This window comes from Microtus oregoni, unplaced genomic scaffold, assembly GCF_018167655.1.
Source record: "Microtus oregoni isolate MIOR12 unplaced genomic scaffold, Mior012 000011F_ref0000422, whole genome shotgun sequence".
Taxonomy (NCBI): Eukaryota; Metazoa; Chordata; class Mammalia; order Rodentia; family Cricetidae; genus Microtus; species Microtus oregoni.
This window is the reverse complement of record NW_024543070.1, coordinates 16,315,826-16,334,981: the sequence shown is the minus strand read 5'-3', so window position 1 is coordinate 16,334,981 and position 19,156 is coordinate 16,315,826. Positions and strand designations below refer to the sequence as shown.

At 44.8% G+C, this 19,156-nt stretch overlaps 1 protein-coding gene across 1 annotated transcript; it reads right to left on the bottom strand.

Annotated features, from left to right (window-relative positions):
* Positions 1-97: 97 nt before the first annotated feature.
* Positions 98-19,086, bottom strand: Hdac3 (histone deacetylase 3). Its single transcript, XM_041660583.1, has 15 exons — positions 18,938-19,086; positions 18,760-18,842; positions 16,206-16,348; positions 10,173-10,254; positions 9,971-10,027; positions 9,804-9,859; positions 9,316-9,449; positions 7,921-8,001; positions 7,466-7,539; positions 7,262-7,326; positions 5,464-5,553; positions 5,290-5,348; positions 4,964-5,043; positions 4,535-4,692; positions 98-828 (listed from the first exon to the last, which is right to left on the bottom strand). Exons 1-15 carry the CDS (start codon positions 18,990-18,992, stop codon positions 759-761), a joined length of 1,287 nt encoding a protein of 428 aa, XP_041516517.1. The 5' UTR covers positions 18,993-19,086; the 3' UTR covers positions 98-758.
* Positions 19,087-19,156: the final 70 nt, after the last annotated feature.

Genomic DNA, 19,156 nt, shown 5'->3' with positions numbered 1-19,156 from the left:
CCGGGTCAATATAGCTCTTCAGCAGCAATGTTCTATTAATTCCTCACTTGAGTAAAATGATCCATGGAGAATACACACACAGGGCCTAACAAAGTGCTGAATGAATGTTAATGATTTTATTATACACATCATCATCTCTAGTTCCCTTTCCCATCATACATAGGTAGCTAACAAGAATTAAAATTCCCAGAAAGGTACAAAAAAATACCAATTGGTTTATTGGATTAAAAACTGGTAAAACGGACATAAAGGCAGTTAGAACAGGACATCTTCACAGCCTCCCCTACTTGCCACTGCACTCCGTCTGCAGCTAAGGGCTCAGAGAGACAGGCCCTCCTCCCCCTCACTGTTCACCTACCATGGAAGCAAAAACTGCAGCAGAGGAACCCAGGAGGAAGTCAGAGGTGACCTTAGCACTGTCAAAATTTCATCTCTAAAAGCCTCTGAGTTGGAAGCAGGGAGGGAACAAATGCAGGGCCAGAGGGGATGGGGAACAGCCTCTACGGCTCATTATCCATAATGTTCAGAGATCTGTGCTCCTGTCTCATCCCCAATGGGGACCATCAACAGGCTATGATAGTTTGAGGAAAAGGGGTAAATGATTCTAGAACCACATGTGGTTTCCAAACCCTTCACCAGAGTTAGTAAAAGCCTTGGAGGTACCCAGTTCAGGACTTGGGGGGGGGGGGGGGAGCATACTTTCCTTCCCATCCAAGAGATGAAAAGGAATTCCTGGGGACACAGCATCCGTGCTGCTCTTAAATCTCCACATCGCTCTCCTTGTCATTGTCATGGTCTCCGTCATAGAATTCATTGGGTGCCTCTGGCCTGCAAAGCAAGGGACAAGAGATTAGAAACCCACTCTTCCAAGTTCCAGACTCCTCCCAGCACTCTTCTCAGAGCCAATTCTCCGTTAGTCCTCTCCAAAGCCAGTTCCTCTCCTTTTGCTGGCAGGGACTTACTGCAATCCATGTATCCAATACATGGAGACTTCTGTGTGCTAGGTACTGCTGTAGACTTTAGCAAAACAGCAGAGAATCAGCCAGATAAGGTTTCCACACAGTGTCTCAAAGCTTACCTCATGAAACTAGCAATACCAAAGCAAACGAATGAATACAATAATTTCAAATGTGTCGTGTTCTACATGACTGAGTCTGATGAATAAGAGGATGACATTTCACCTGCAGTTGCAAAGAGAAACTGTTCTGAGCATGAAATACCTGACTTCCGTGAAGAAACTGGCTGGGCACAGATCTCAGGAAGGTTGCATTAAGCCACAAAAAGACAAGTACAGAAATCACAATATCCAAGGAAACTGAGCCATTCCAGAAGGACAAGGAGACCAGGACTATTGGGGGTTATGCGGGCAGACAAAAGTAGTTTCAGAAGATGAGCTAAGGGATCTGTGTGCAGGATGTTTTCAAGCTGTTTGAAGACGGAAAGGTTTGAGGGTAGACTATCACAGGAAAAGGTATGAGCAAAGACTGACACAGGGAAAGGTGTTGTGAGGGGAAGACTGACACAGGGAAAGGTGTGAGGGGAAGATTGACACAGGGAAAGCTGTGAGGGGAAGACTGACACAGGGAAAGCTGTGAGGGGAAGATTGACACAGGGAAAGCTGTGAGGGGAAGATTGACACAGGGAAAGCTGTGAGGGGAAGACTGGACAAAGGGAAAGGTATGAGCAAAGGCGAACACTCCCGTAAGAAGGAAGTGATAGCAACACAGGATTCAGTAAGCACTCAATACAGGCTTCCTTCTTTTTGAAACACTATTCTTTTTAAATATATATATATATATATATATATATATATATATATATATATTATGTATACAATATTCTGTCTGTGTGTATGCCAGCAGGCCAGAAGAGGGCACCAGACCCCATTACAGATGGTTGTGAGCCACCATGTGGTTGCTGGGAATTGAACTCAGGACCTTTGGAAGAGCAGGCAATGCTCTTAACCTCTGAGCCATCTCTCCAGCCCCTGAAACACTATTCTTTGAAAGAGAGAATTGAGAAGGTCACTAAAGAGAAGCTAAGGAACTAAGGCAGACAAGGTCGTGTCTACTCAGTAAGCCCATCTCTATCACCTCTAAAACTTAGGATTGGGTCCTGATATTAGCGGCAGAACCCTAGTTACTTAATCTCTGAGCCTTGGGTTCTTCCTCTAGTCATCTGAGGATAAAAGCCACCTCTTAGGGTTGTCTGATGGCAACAGAATGACACCATGAAGTACTTAATGTTGAACCGAGACCTCTGCAAAGGTAGCAACTCATTGTGGCCACTCTGCAAGTCATGTGTTAGCTGGAGCTATGGCAGCAGGTAGCCTGACAGTGAGGCAAGGCTCAGAAACAGAAGTTCCTGCCAGCAGTGCAGAGACAAGAACCAGATGTGAGCATGTGACTACAGAAGAAAAGGCAAACCTAGACAGAAGGGAGAACTCAGAAACACTATGGACAAACCAGCTAAGACAGTGGAAATCAATTTCTGAAAGTCAGGCTTGAGAGACCAGAAGATGCAAGGAGATGATCATCGGAAGGAGTCTGAGCCAGATGTTCAATAATTCCTCACCCAAGCCAGGGAAGAAGGGGTTACCCATGGGGGAGGGCAGCTGGGGAAGTCCAAGGGCCAAAGCAGGAAAGACCAAGTCCAGGAGAGAGATGAAGGCCAGAATTCTATGACCCAAAAGTAGATTCTAGAAGGAACTGCGAAGTCATCCAATCTGTAGCAGAGCCAAATATCAGTAATATCTGTAAGGAGATCTGTTTCCCACCAAATCTCTGTATCTCTGTCTGCCCTTGTCTGTCTGTCTGTCTGTCTGTCTCTCTCTCTCTTTCTCTCTCTGTCTCTCTCTCTCTCTCAATGTCTCTAGGCCCTTCTGGGTTCTGCTGTCCTTGTTCTTCATTTTCCAAAAATTTCTTCAAGGATTAACAAACAGAAAAAAAAAATCAATACTAATCTTTCCCTCCCTATTTCATTCTAGCTACAAATATTTCAACATAGACCTAAGAAAGATAAAGATTATTTACATATTTACACACACCTCACTCAATACAATTCTCAAACCGGAAGAAGACAGCTGAACAAATAAATCTAAGAACCCTATAAAACAGAATGATGTGGGCAGTGACCCGTCTGGTTCAGCGCTCAGAAGGACCGAGTGAAGTGCTGGCGAGACTATAAACAGGGAGCTGACGAGATGGCACTTGCTGCCATTGCAAATGACCTCGGTTCTCTTCCCAGCACCCCATGGCAGCACAACCACCCTTAACTCCAGTTCCAGGGGATCTGACACCCTCTTCTGACCTTAGCAGGCACCAGGTACACAATGGTGCATATAAACAGATACAGGTGAAACACCACACATATAAAGTAAAATAAATAAATCTAAAAATAAATAAAAGGTTAAAAAGAAAAAAACGAATGTAACTAAACCACTGAAGACTTTTTGGAAGTTTTCAATTTGGCAGCAAATATAAAAGGTTTTACTACCTATGACCTTTTAACATCAACAATTCTGAAAATCAGACCCACTAAAACAAGCATGCAAAGATGTATTATCTAAGGGGATTCAGGGTCACATCCTTTACTACTTTAATAGCCACAAAAAAGGGGGTGAAGTAGGATAGGGAATAATGTAAATACCCACGAGTGGTAATTGATTACATTATGCTATCCCCACACAATGTTGATACAATGGAGAAAACACTGATCTATATATACTGACATGGAAAAAAAAATTTTTTTTAAATTTTATGTGCATTGGTATTTTGCCATGGGTGTCAGATCCCCTGGAACTGGAATTACAGAGAGTTGAGAATTGCCAGGTATGTGCTGGGAATTGAACCTGGGTCCTCTGGAAGAGCGGCCAGTGCTCTTAACCACCAAGTCATTCCAGCCCTGGAAAAAAATCTTTTTAAAAGAAAAGAAAACAGGCAAGTGTAAGTCAGGGCAACATATTGTGAATATCCTTATTTATATTCACAAAAAATGTATAAACTGGGTTGGGTGGTGCCTGCCTTTAACCCAGAATTTAGGAAACTAAGGCAGAAAACTTTCATGAACTCAAGGCCAGCTTGTGCTATGACAGTCAAACCCAATCTCAAAAACACCAAGAAAGAACTAGTTATGGGGGCCCATGCAAAGGATCTCCGATTTCAAGGTCAGTCTGATCTACACAAGACATCAAGGAAAAAGAAAATAACTACATAAATAAAATTCTGAATGTATGCATGTACATGTAGAAGTATTTATTCCTATAATCTACAGAAAATGATCTATCAAATAAGACGTAAGTCAAACCACTAATAATGGTTACTTTCGTGGAATGAGTCTGGGACTGTGTAAAAACATTTTGATGCTGTTTATAATACTTTAAATAAATATGTTGTTTTGTTATTGAAAGTGTCAAAAAATGTAGAAAACTTGAAGCCTAAAGGAGACAATAAGCCTGGGCCAGATGAACCAGTGTCTTCCCATTCTTTCCCACTCAGAAGCCTCCTCTGCAGACCCTCAAGCCCCTGGCCCAGACCTGCTGTAGTTCTCCTCAGGACCTCTCTCTTCGGCATCAGCCTCATCAGTCCTGTCGTACGTCAGGAGGTCTGCGGGGACATCATGAATCTGAACACTAGGCGCATGGTTTAGCATCTTCAAGTTTTCAAAGATTGTCTGGCGGATCTGGTCCAGATACTAGTTGAAAGGAAAGAAAAGTCAGCAGCTCCCGAATTCCCAGAGTACACACCCTTCTCTCTGCCTTCTACCCTGAACATCCTGGTTTTAAGAAGTATTTCAAGTTCAGATCCCAGTTGATAACTGTCCCTACTTTATCCTGGGCTTCCCCACAATGGTAAGTGTGACAGTGACAGCCAGGACTTCCTTCTCTTGCTTTCTTCTATTTCCCACCTCCCCGACCTCTCGAGTCCTCTTCTCATCGCTTCTCCAGCTTCTCCAAGCTGCTAACCTGGCGTGAGTTCTGATTCTCGATGCGGGTGCTGACGTCTGGATGGAGCGTGAAGTCCGGGGCAAAGTACTCGAAGTATTCTTAGAGATGGGAAGGGATTGGGAGAGGGGATGAAGTAGTACAGCTGAGATACAAAAAGGCGAGTCCCACAACATTCCCATCTTTTCCCATCCTGGTCCCCAGGTACACAAGTTATTTGCTCTGCTCTGAGCCCAGGGGTTTAGTCTGCAGAGCTCCCAGAACACACCATTTCCCATCTGCCTTCAAACAAGGTCATTCTGGGGACTGGTGAGAATGGGGAAGGGACACCATGAGGTAGACCTTACCACTATAGGGAAGTTCCTCACTAATGGCCTCTTCTACTAGCAGAGATGTTTCATATGTCCTGAAACCAGCAAGCAGAGGGGGTTGGGCTAACCATGTGGGCTGCAAGGACCATCCCTCCAATTTCTTAAGAGTCCCTAGTGAACCACAAAGGAGAAAGAGAACGGAGGACTCACCAGCACCGGGCAACGTTTCGGACAGTGTAGCCACCACCACCCAACACGAGGAGAGGGATATTGAAGCTCTTGACATATTCAACACATTCCCTGTCAGAAGCAATAAGAGGACTGGGTGAATCCAAGACATGTGACCCCAGGTATCACTTGAATGCCGGGCAAAGAGACTGGCTACTAAACGTTCTCTATGTTGTTCTGGGCAGTAGAACTCACAGTGGCATTCTTTGTGTGTGACTGCTTGTGTAGATGTGTATGAATCTTCATGTGTGTTGATGTCTGCATGTGTGTGCATATGTACAGAGCGGCCAGAAGATATCAAGTGTTGTTCTAAAGGTACCATCCACCTCTTTTTATTTTTTATTTATCTTTTAGTTTTTAGTTTTTGGCCTGAAACTTCCCAATTAGGCTAAGATAACTGGTCACCAAGCCCTAGGAATCTTCTTGTCTCTACCTTACCAGGACTGAGATTATGAATCATAAATGCATGCTATTCTTACATGGGTTCTGGGGATCAAATTCAAGTCTCTATGCTTGTGTAGCAAGCACTTTTACTGAGTGTGCTATTCACCCAGTCCCCACCCAATGCCTTCCTGCCTCAAGATTAGATTTTGTTCAAGATTAGGGTACTCTAGGGACTGGAGAGTTGACACAGCAGTTAAGTGTGTTTACTGTTCTTCCTGAAGACCAGAGTTTCAATTTCCAGCACATACACTGGGCAGCTCACAATCACTGTAACTCTAGCTCCAGGAGATCCAATACTACCTACTTCCTGTGCTCACACATGAACACACACATATGAATGAATAAGCAAAATTCTTTAAAAACAGTATATTTAATATTCTGTATCTCAATAAATACTTTAAAATAAAGCACACCCTCACTCTGTCTTGCTTAATATTCTCCCTGGCACCCAACCTGCTATTCAACTACTCTCATCAGTGTCCCAGCTAGACTGACTGTTCTAATCTTCAGCGTACATCTTCAAATCCTCAACTTCTCTCCACTACTTCCCCTGCCCAAACAATGTTAATGGCTTCGCAACTGGCTTTCCACTACCCATCCTATGCTCTGACTCCCACCCCAAACCTTTCTTCATTTAGCAGTCAGAATAATCAACCACTTTCAAATTCACTGGCCCATGTCACTTCCCTGTTTAAAACCCTTCCACGGCTTTGTATCATCCATGGTCTAATAGCTATGTACTCTCAACCTGGCCAGCTTTCAGCACCTCACTGTGTTCTGGCCTCACTGGTTTTATTTCTTCTTCATCAAGACTGCAGCTCTGGCCGGGCGTTGGTGGTGCACGCCTTTAATCCCAGCAGAGGCAGGCGGATCTCTGTGAGTTCGAGACCAGCCTGGTCTATAGAGCTAGTTCCAGGACAGGCTCCAAGGCCGCAGAGAAACCCTGTCTCGAAAAACCAAAAAAAAAAAAAAAAAAGACTGCAGCTCTTTTTCGGTCTTTGGGCTTTCTACTCCTGGCCCTTTTCATTGCGTAGGGCACGATTCTCTGTTCTCCGTTCAGAGATCATTCCTTCTTAATCTCCAGGTCTCCACTCCCATTTCACCTTTTTAGAAAACCCTTCCCAAAGCATACTGTCTATGGTAAATTCCCAAGCTAGGTGTGGTGACCAGAGCTGGTAATCCTAGAATTTGGGAGGCTAAAACAGAAGGATCACAAGTTCAAAGACTGGTCAAGGATGCACACATACACAAATAATGATGATGAAGAAGATGATGATGATGATGAAATGCAACTTTAAATACCAACAACAAGAACAAGAAGGAAAGCAGTTCTCACCCATGGCCTCGTATGCTGAGATTGAAACATCCTAATCGGTCACAGCCCAGGGAGTCAGCTCCACACTGCACAAAGAAGAAACCCAGATGGCTACAGTAACATGAGCGATCAGTCCTTCCCTCACCAGTTTGAAGGACTTATTCTTCCCAGAACTCTTTCCTCAAGCCCAGGCAAGGCCTCTTAGGGAGGTGCTAACAGCATTACCTGAAGCACGATGCATGTGGGTTGGTAGAAGTCCACCACCTGGCTGATGACTGGCTGGAAAAGGTGCTTGTAACCTGGGAGAGGGCCAAAGGTGGGCAACCTGGCACCCCAAGGGGATGGGGAGACAGGGAACAAAAGGAAAAAGGGGGTTGAGAGAGCATGTAGCCCAGGAAAGTGGCAACCCACAGAACCAAACTCTGGTTCTGAACTTCTGGAAGGAATCACAAACTGCTGAGTTTGAACACTAACAACCTTCTTCCCAGAAAAATTAACAAATAAATAAAAATGCACAAACACATACTATATGCATACAAATTCCAGGGGTTCGTGGTCCCTCTGAAGGCCATTCATCCTTAAGGACACCTGGCCCAACAATAGACAACACTAGGTAGAAGAGGTTAATTGAAAGAGAAAACACGGGGGAAAGTGAGCGTGAAGAGGCCAGCAGTACTTACTCTGGTCATCAATGCCGTCCCGTAAGGGCACATTGAGACAATAGTAGCGGCCACTCTCTGCTCCAACTTCATACATGTCACCTATAGAAAAGTGGGTACAGTAGTCATGCAAGGTAGTTTTCACGACACAGCTGTTCCTTCCTGCCCCCACCACATGCTCTCTTAAGGCTCCAGCAACTTGCATTCATTTGATACCGGGTCAACAGCTATACAACTCAGACTGCCCAGGAACTTCCTGTATTGCTCAGGCTACCTTCGAACTCTCACTCCCCGGCTCAGCTTGCTGATTGCTAAGATTACAGGTGTGTGTTTTCCTGCCTGGTAGCCACAGAGGTCATAAGAGGGCATCAGATCTCCTGGAACTGGGAGTTACGGACAGTTGTGAGCTGTCACGTGGGTGCTGAGAACAGAACCTGGGTTCTCTGCAAGGGCAGTAAATGCTCTTAACAGCTGAGTCATCTCTCCAGTCCCCCCCCCTCCTCTCTCTCTCTCTCTCTCTGTGTGTGTGTGTGTGTGTGTGTGTGTGTGTGAGAGAGAGAGAGAGAGAGAGAGAGAGAGAGAGAGAGAGAGAGAGACATAGTGTAGCTTCAACTTAAGGCAACCCTCCCACCTTAGCCTCCCAAGCCTGCCTACTAGGAAAACAGGCATATGCCATCTCACTCATTTCAATGAATATTTCTCAGAACTACTGTGTGCTAAGATGTATGCGAGGCCTAAGAGTATAATGATGAACAGACCTAATGAAATTCCACCAAGCTCAACTTTTGAGGTATGTGATAAGGAAGAAGGACGTGATGGTTTGAATGAGAATGACCCCCGACCCCCACCCCCTTAGCATATTTGAATGCTTAGTCATCAGGGAGTGGCACTGCTGGAGAAGGGTTAGGAAGTGTGGCCCTGTTTGAGAAAGTGTCACCTGGGGTAGGCTTTGAGGTTCCAAAAATCCAAGCCGAGCCCAGAGTGTCCCTGCCTATGAATCAGGATGTAGCTCTCAACTCCTGCGCAGAGCCTGCCCACATGCTGCCATGCTCCCCACCATGATGATAACAGACTAAACTCTGAACTGAAAGCCAGCCCCCTTGTAAATGCTTTCTTTCATAAGAGTTGCCTTAGCTGTGGTTTCACAGCAATAGAATAGTGACTAAGAGAAAGAACAAAAAATTATAATAAATGTAACTAGCAGTGAGAAAAAGAGACAGGGCGAGGTACCTGTTTATTTAATTTAATGGAGTGATCAGAAAGGCTTCTCTGAGGAGAGGACAAAATAATCCCATCATTCAGGAAGCTGATTAAGAGGATTGGGAGTTCAAGGCTAGCCTGGGCTACGGAGCAAGACCCTGTCTCAAAACAAAACACACAAAGAGCTAAGGAATACACAAGTTGCAGGGATCCTACCTGTTCCAGGAAAGAAGTAATTTCCATATTTGTGGAATGACACAGTCATGACCCGGTCAGTGAGGTAGAAGGCTTCCTGAACCCCATCACCATGGTGGATATCGATATCAATGTAGAGCACCCGAGGGTGGTACCTGGTGTGATGATAAAGCCACGATCTGGAGAAGAGGTGAATTCCCCATCTTCTCCTCCCCAATACAAGCTTGGGAAATATTTAGAGTCTGCTTCTGGCCAAGTCACTTGAAACCCCATCCCACCAAGTTTTCTCCCGAAAGCCTAGGCCTTCATCCTCGGGCTAGAGACAGGGAAGGAAAGGGACAAAGGGGACTGACAAGTGAGCAGGCAGCAGGGACAAACTGTGGCGCTGAAGAAGCCCCCTGAGAAAAGCATCACAGACTTGAGAAGCCGGTGAGGAAGGCGGTCAGGGTGGGGCCAAGGCCTAGGGACTTCCAAGTCTCCAGTCTCCCCTCTCCTCCTGGAGCACTTACTTGAGCAGCTCCAGGATGCCAATTACAATGTCATTGACGTAGCAGAAGCCGGAGGCCTGTGGGAGATGGATTTATAGGCAGAAGAACAATTCTTCTACTCAGCTACCCCAACCCTGTCATTCTGACCACCTAACCTCTGGCAGCCAGTCTTCCCACTGCAGCCTTACCTCAAACTTCTTGGCATGGTGTAGACCACCAGCCCAGTTGATGGCAATATCACAGATCTGAAAGACAAATACCCACTCAGTCTTCTTCCTGCCCACCCCCGAAGCCAGGTTCCGTGTCAAGCCTATAAACAGTCCTGAATCTGGAGGAGACCCACAGGAAATGGGACCAGGACTACAGACTGGGGCTACATCACTATGTCACCTTGTTGTTCAGCTGTGTCGCTCCTTGCAGAGATGCGCCTGTGTAACGGGAGCAGAACTCGAAGAGCCCGGGAAACACTGGACTGTAGGAAAGAAAGTAGAATTACACCTCCTTCTCCACCCAAACTCCATCACCACCCTCTAGCAGCTCCCCTCTCCTCCTCCACACCTGAGCCATCTTCAGATTTATTCAACAAAGATATTTGGACCAAATCTTGTGCCAAGCCTCATACAAAGCATGGTACAGAAATCATAAAAATGTTCACTGCCAGGGAGTTTGTATCCTACCTGGGAAGCAAAGCAAACAGGTTCTTGGGTACACAAGAAAATGTGAATAAGCTGAGCTAAAAGAGGTTATTCATCATAGGAGGTGTCTGTGTGTACCACACTTGAACAATGTGCAACAATATTCCTTGTGGTTACACATTTTAAAGAAAGAACTGAATTCCCATTGGCGTGAACCATTAATAATGAGAAAACTAATGAAAGCCTTTAGCTCACTGTTAGCACAATAAGCCACAAATCACCTATATGGATTTCCACCCACATACTGTACATTTTCACTTACATAACATTCTAGAAACAACGAATACGTGGATAGAGATGAGATCAATAGTTGCTTGGGGCTAAGGTGAGAGAAGGGATTGACCACATTTGTAGAGTAAAGGAAATATTCAGTACTGGGAAGACAGCTTGGTCAGTTGAAGTGCTTGGGTTACAAGCAGGAGGAGTAGATCTTAAGAACCCATAGAAAAAGGTCAAATTTGGTGGCTTACGCTTCTAATCCCAGCTCTGAGAGGCAGACCTAAGGGGTTACTGTCTAGTCAGTCCAGACTATTTAGCAAGTTCCAGGCCAGTGAGAGATCTTGTTTTAAAACACTGAGGTGGCGCTGGGTGGTGGTGGCGCATACATGCTTTCAATCCCCGTTTTTCAAGACAGGGTTTCTCTGTAGCTTTAGAACCTGTCCTGGAACGCGCTCTGTAGGACAGGCTGGCCTCTCACAGAGATCTGCCTGCCTCTACTTCCCAAATGCTGGGATTAAAGGCGTGTGCCACCACCGCCCAGCTCAAACTTAAATTTTTAACACAGACGCAAAGCACACACACAACCAATCCCAAGGGTCACACTAAATAAATAAATCCCAAGCCTTAGGTCTCCAAAATCCAGTGCAGTCTACACACTGACCATGTAAGAAAATATGATTAGATAATTATCAATTCTAGAAAAAACAAAAATATATACAGGAAAATAAATTAAATAGTAGTACTACTTGGAATCTTAATTATAATAATGTAAGCATAGCTGGGTGGTGGCGGCACACACCTTTAGTCCCAGCATTCAAGAGACAAAAGCAGGCAGATCTCTGAGTTTGAGGCCAGCCTGGACTACAGAGTGAGTTCCAGGACAATCAGGGCTACACATAGAAACCCTGTCTTGGGGATTGGGGGTGGGGGAGAAAAACCAAAACAATAATAATAATAGTAATGTAACCATAGAATACTGATAAATTTTAAAATGTGAAGGCTGGGTGTGGTGATAGACATCTTTAATCCCAGCATTCAGATCAGAGGCCAGACTGTCTATATAGGGAATGCCAGGCCAGTCAAGGCTACAAGGTGAGATCCTGTCTTTAAAAAAAAAAAAAAGCTGAGGCAAGAGGTAGAGGTTCACACCTATAATCCTAACATGCTGATGTAGGCAAAGGAGGAGCAGAGTTCAGGTCATCCTTGGCTAAACAACCTCGGCTCCAGAGGCTCTGTCTCTATGTAAATAAACAAGCAAGCGTACAAATAAGGAAGCATCAAGACGGCCCAGCAGATTGGGGGGGGGGGGGGCTGCCACAAAGCCTGACAACCAGAATTTAATCTGTAGAACCCATATGGAGATCTACTCCTATAGGCTGTCCTCTGACACATGTACTACTCCTTCAAAAATAAATAAGTAAATGAAAAACTAAATTTCCAAGTAAATAAATACATCAATAATATAAACTGTGATATTACTGCATCACGAACTGAGAGAGAGGGGGAACGTAGTAGGATGGTATGCTAATACTCCACACCAATGGCTTATTAGACAACATCTAAAATTGATAAGAAGAAACAGCAATAAGAGATAATATAGTAGAGAAGTATGATTGTAAGCCAGATTCAGAAGGCGGACAACCTACATTCACCCATGTAGTTAGTGACAGTGAGGCCGGGCTGACAAGCTGTTTAACCAGGTGTACCCTGATACCCTCTTCTTTACAAAGAAGCCTATACTAAGCCCTGCTTGATAACAGGTTGTTGATATTGAGAGACTGGCTGCAAAGCATTTAAAACAGTACCTAGCACATAGTAGGTATTATCTAAATATATAGATTAGGAGAACTAGCAACAGTAATTTTATTCCTTAAAAATGTAAAGATAAATACCATGGCTGGGCATGGTGGCACATGTCTTTAATTCCAGCACGTGGGAGGCAGAGGCAGATGAATCTCTGAGTTCAAGGCCAGGCTGGTCTATAGAGCTAGTTCTAGGATATCCAGGGCTATACAGAGAAACCGTGTCTCAGAAAACCAAAAAAGATAAACACCGGAAGAAACAGGTAAAGGATAAAGTGAGAAGAGAGACTTGTAGACTTAAGATTTGCTTCTTCCCCAAAATATAATTTAGCTATGAATTTTAGATTACTTATGCCTTCTCAGCTGGCATGATAGGCTTAGCCATCCTGCCAGGAAGCAATTTGAAATTAATTTTAAAATAGAAGGATGGGGGGGATGATCCTCTGAAACACAGAGTATAGATAAATATGGCTATAGTTTACATTTGATGGGACCACTGATGGATCACAAATGCCCAAAGGGAGTGTTCCCTTACTTCCCAAAAACATTTCAGCTTCAGAGCTGACTCTGCATTCTCAGATCTGGGAAGTGAACTCAGAAGAAGCAGCAGAAACAATTAAGAAAAGAAAAAAGAAGAAGAAAGACACTAACACCAAATGAGTAGCACACTGTGTATAGGACAGAACTGTAGGCCAATGCTGTCAAGAAAAGCTTCATGGGAAGTCGGGCACCACGACACACACCCAGAATCCCAGCACTGAGAGGCTGAGGTATGAAGACCACCAGTTCAGTGATAGCCTGGGCTACCTAAGAAGATCCTGTCTTGAAAACCAAAACAAATGGAAAGAAGGGAGGGAGGGAGGGAGGGAGGGAGGGAGGGAGGGAGGGAGGGAGGGAGGGAAAGGAGAGAAAGGGAGGAAGAAAGAAGGAGATGGTGTATGGTGACTCAGCAGTTAAGGCACTAGTTACTCTAGTTCTAGTTCTAGCTGCCAGCACCCACATCAGGGGACATACAACCAACTGGGAACTCCACCTCTGGGATCCAATGGCCTCTTCTGACCTCCACAGGTACCCACACATGTGACATACACATACATATACATTCATACACAGTAAAATTTTTAAAAGATTTTTCAAAGAAAAGGAAGGGAAAGTAAGAACCACATGGAAGTGAAGGCTGAGAGGCTTTGAAGCAGCTGAATGGAGAGCCATGAGCATTGCCACACGTGGGAGTCAGGTGTGGGGGTCAGGGGTAAGGAGCTCACAGCAGTCGACAAGGAACTGGCCTTTGTCCTACAGCCCCAGCTACTTGTCATTCGGCTCTTTCAGTGAAACAGATTAGGAAACTGGCTTACAAACCTGGGCTCTGGGCCAGACGTGGTGGAGGAAGACTTACTCTAGCACTCAGGAGCCTGTAGCAGATTCTGTTTTAGTCAGCTTTTCAGGATCACAAACTCAAGGCCACCCTGGGGCCACGTGGTTTTGTCTCAAAACAAACAAAAAACCTGGGCTCTGGACCAGAATCCTACCACATCCACAGTTAGGTGACTCAAGTTAAACAACCAAATTTCCCAGACCTCCCTTTTCTTAGGGGCAACACCAGGAAATAGGCTATTACATCCAGTGTTACTATGAGAATTAACTGAATGTGTGTGTAACCCTCAGCATGATGCGTAATAGGGTAGGGGCTTATAAATATATAATATATATTTTATAAATATAAAATAGGTTTATAGGAAACAACTCAGAGGATCAACAACCTCGATTCTTCAAAATATAAATTCAAAGTGGAGAGGGGAAAGACATAAATTACATGTCAAGAGACCAAGTGAATGTGTAGCTCTTCTTTGGATCCTGATTTAAATAAAATGCATCACACATAGACACACACAGCATTTGGGAGGCAGAGTCAGGTTGATCTCTGAGTTCGCAGCCAGCCTGGTCTATAGAGTTCTAAGAGAGCCAGGACTGTTTCACAGAGAAACAAGAGTATCACTTAGAGACACATGATGAAAATACTTATGGCATCTGGGATTTGCTTTAAATTCATGTAACATAAAGATACAAGTGAATTAAGACTACACAGGTATGGAAGAATGTGCCAGAGCTTAGAAGGCTAAAGTAGGAAGACTTCAAGTTCAAGGCCAGCATTTACTAAATAATGAGGCCTATCTCTTCAGGAAAAAAAAAAAAAGACCAGTTCTTTACTTCTAAGTGTGGAACCTGGGTAAAGAATGTACACAGATTCACTCTTCTACTCTACTTTCAAGAATGTTGAAAATTTTAATGGAAAATTTCAACAGTATCTGGTGTGATAGTGTACACCTTTAATCACAGAACTAGAGAGGCCAGTTTGAAGCCAGCCTGATCTACATAGTGAGTTCCCTGTCTCACAGGTAAATAAATAAATAAGAAGATAAAACAAACAGTATTGAGTACTCTGTAGCTGTTATGTTGATTATTTTTTATTCACGTCCTAGAGTGTATGGCTCACTGATCATTTTGTGCCCATTCTCTAGAGCCCCTTGAGTCTTCTGCCTCCAATACAAGCTCAGTGTTAACCTGGTCTGATTAGGGATGCAGCTTATCAGCAGACTGCCCAAGTAACATGCACAAAGGACTGGATTCAATTCCAGTCATCAAAAAAAAATGTTTAATTAAAATCTAGTCATGCCATTCATTCCCTGGTCTTTATGACTTTCATATACTATAAAAACAAAATCACTGGCTGGAGAGATGGCTCAGTGGTTAAGAGCATTGCCTGCTCTTCCAAAGGTCCTGAGTTCAATTCCCAGCAACCACATGGTGGCTCACAACCATCTGTAAAGAGGTCTGGCGCCCTCTTCTGACCTTCAGGCATACAGACAGAATATTGTATACATAATAAATAAATAATTTTAAAAAAAATCACTGATTTACAATGTAACTGTTTACTTTTAAAAAACATACAAAACAAAAATAGGGTCATCAATCAACTAGCAGCATTCTTGCCTCTGCCTCCTAAGTGCCAGAATTACAGATGTGAGCCATCTCAGGCTTTATCCTTTAAAAAGGCCCCACTCATCTTAGCCTCCATTCAGATCACTGTTCTCTTCACTTTCTGCTAGTCCCCAAGTAAGTCATATCCCACCTAGAGCAGTCCCCTAGCACCTGCTGTCTCTCCTACCACATCCCTCATCTCCAGAGCTCAGCTCAGTCTCTATTATTTCACCCAAGAACAGCCCTGCCCTAAAGTTAGTGTGCACACTTGGCAGAATCATCTAGCTACATAAGTCCTATGGCGAATACCATGACTTACTTAGCAAAGGCATACTGTTAAAATTTTGTCATTTTTCTTCGGCTTTGTATCCCTCATACCTAGCACAGGGCCTGGCCTAGACAGAGCAAATGATTAGTAGGTATTTTGCTTGTTTGTTTGCTTGTTTGTTTTTCGGGTTAGGTTTCTGTGTGTAGCCCTGGCTGTCTTGGAACTTAACTCCCTAGATCAGGCTGTCCTCAAACTCAGAGATCCACCATTCTCTGCCTCTTGAGTGCTGGGATTAAAGGTGTGCGCCACCACCGCCCAGCGGCCACCGCCCACCCCACCGCCCAGCGACTAAAGGTGTGAATGATACTTCATTGACCAGAAGGCTCCTTCCGCTGCTGCCACGGGACCTGACTGAAGAGCCTGGCCTCTGGCTTGACAACAAAGCCCCGTGTTTCCTCACCAGTCGTCACCCACATTGAAGGCATTCAGGCTCTTGGTGAAACCCTGCATGTTGGTGGGGCTGACCCTCTGCAGGAAGTCGATGTAGTCCTCCGAATGGAAGCGGCACATGTCATGCTGGGAGGCCTGGTAAGGCTTGAAGACCTGGGGATGGAGACAAAAGGGAAGTTGTTCTTTTGAGCACTGCCTAGGTACTAGCTGGATTTCCACACTGCCCTAATCTTATCTTTGAAAGCAGGACACCTGTGGGGCAGAAGTTTCTCTCGGGAGGGCTAGCCAAAACAGGATAGGCCCAGGAGGGCTACTAGAGTGCCCAACTATGACAAGACCTCACTTAATTATAATCCCACCTAAACACTGAATGATACCATGATAGGTGACAACTGCCATGGAAACAACTAGAAAGAAAAAAAAAAAAGTGGTAAAAAGAGAGAAAAGAGTTCCTGAATTCCCAGAAATATTCTGTCCAGTCTCAGACAGAAAAATAAAAATGAATATCCCTTTTATCAGTCTATTTCTCTTACCTCATTTTTACTCTATATCTATAAATTCTTAATTAAAACTTTATTATATTATTTGTGTGTGTGTGTGTGTGTATATGTAGGTGGGTGGGTGGGGTAGGTAGGTACAAATGCCACAGTGAAGTCAGGGATAACTTAGATGTCAATTCTCTCCTTTCACCATGTGGCTGTCAGGGTTCTCACTCGGATCACCAGGCTTGGAGGCAGGCTGAACCACCATTCTAACCCCTACACCTATAACCTCCTGGTTCCTACGAGTTGAGAACGTTATCTCCCACTTATATTTGTGGCCCAAATAATAATAATAAAAGTCTGTTTCACTGCTCATTTGACACGTGGTCTTCTTACTGGTTCCACAATTCCGGGAAGGGGACAACAGGTCTAGTTTGGATGAAACACCTGACAACAAACCCAGGCAGTGCTCTACCAGTGCCTGGGCTGAGACCACTCCACCATGATTCCAGCCCTGGAGACTATCCAAAACACATAAAACAATCTTCCTACCCCATCCTTTGTTACTCTTCGACAACTCTGAGTGAAGAAGAGATGTTATTCTGGGCAAGCTTTTTTTTAAAAAATTTATTTATTTTTATTTTATATGCATTGGTGTTCTTCCTGCATGTATGTCTGTGTGAGGGTATCAGATCCCCTGGAACTAGAGCTACAAAGCTGTGAGCTGCCATGTGGGTGCTGGGAATTGAACCCCTGGTCCTTTAGAAGAGCAGCCAGTGCTCTTAGCCACTGAGCTATCTCCCTAGCCCCAGGGCAAGCAACTTTTATCAAGACCCCTGAAGAGCACTTCACCTCCTTCCTCCCTGTAGCCCAGTTTCTCCCCCCTTCCCAGCTCACTTCTCCTGGCCCACATGCCTGTTCCTAGCTTTCCCAGTCGTGGGTCCCTCTAAACTCATCTCTTCTCTCAAACTCAGATTCTTTTCTTGGGGTTTTTCACCATGGGATCAAATCTATGACATGTATGACAATCTAACTAAAATCCAAAGTCCTAAACCAAAGATTTATTATCCTTAGCGGGAGTAGAGGTGGAGACACAAACAATGGTTTGAATATTGGCCAACGCTTTTTCTTTCCTACAAAATGGATAAAAAGGACACACAGATAATTTTAGGGGGTTCACAGACTTGCACTAATACCACCTCACTCTTTTCTACACCCAAACCACTCCTGTGTCTGATTACTTGTTGAATATCTTCACGGTACATAAGGGCCAGGCTTGCTATTGTCCCATTTCACAGCTAGAAATTCCAAGCTGGAGAGAAACAGTACCTGTATAACATGGGAAATAGAGAGTTGGGCAGAACCATATAGATACATCCTATATTAAAAAGTAAATTCCCACCAGGCAGTGGTGCTGCACACCTTTAATCCCAGCACTCAGAAGTCAGAGGCAAGTGGATCTCTGAGTCAGAGGCCAGCCTGGCCTACAGAATGAGTTTCAGGACAGCCAGGGCTACACACAGAGAAACTCTGTCTCAAAAACAAAAACAAACAAACAAAAAAGTAAATTCCCAGAATATTCTCTACACATATACACCACAAAATGTAGAGTTGTCCTTTCAGGTAAAGGACACAGGAGAAGGAGCAGGAATTATGGGGAAATCTCAAAAGAAAATATATTCCCAACCCTCATCTTCAGTTCTGCACCGCTATCCACTCTACAAGACAGAGGGACTAGAGGCATATTTAAGTGGCAAAACACTCATTTAACGTGTGAAACCCTGGATTCAATCCACAAACACGTAAACGAAATAAAACGAGAAGGAACAAAACTGTCTTCAAAGGGTCCCCCTAACCCCAGGCCAGAGGCTGGTCTGTCCTCAAATTAAAAGGGAGCGTCACCTAAGGTCAAAAATGTGTCTCCATTAAGTCGGGGAACACCCTCCACTCAGTACCACCACCACCACTGCACATAGGGAATATCCTGCTGCCCCTTCTCTAGGGGTAGGTTGCACCTGATATGTGCAGTCCACCTAGCCTAAGGTCGGTGGCCCAAACCCCCACAGAAGTGGCAGGACTCACGATCATCTTCTTATAGAGACCATAATGCAGGACTAGGCTATGAGTCAATGCCAGGCGATGGGGCTTCATCGGGTGCCCAGCTCCTGGGGGCAGGGAAGGAAAGAGTTGATCAGTTCCCACCCCTAGACTTGCAGCCCTTCCCGCAAAACCTCTCTTTCCGCACAACCCTGTGCCCTACCGTAGTGGAAGTTGCCCACATCGGGGTCGTAGAAATAAGCCACCGTCTTGGCCATGGTGCTGGGGGACCAGGCCCGGTGCCTCAGCCGCCCGACCGCCGCCGGCCGCCAGCCCCACCCCCGCCGTGCGTGCTGCGCAAGCACGCAGCTTACCACTGCGGAAAGGAGCCCTCGGCCCCGCCTCCCTAGAGCACTCCGGGCCACGCCTCTTATAGGAGTCC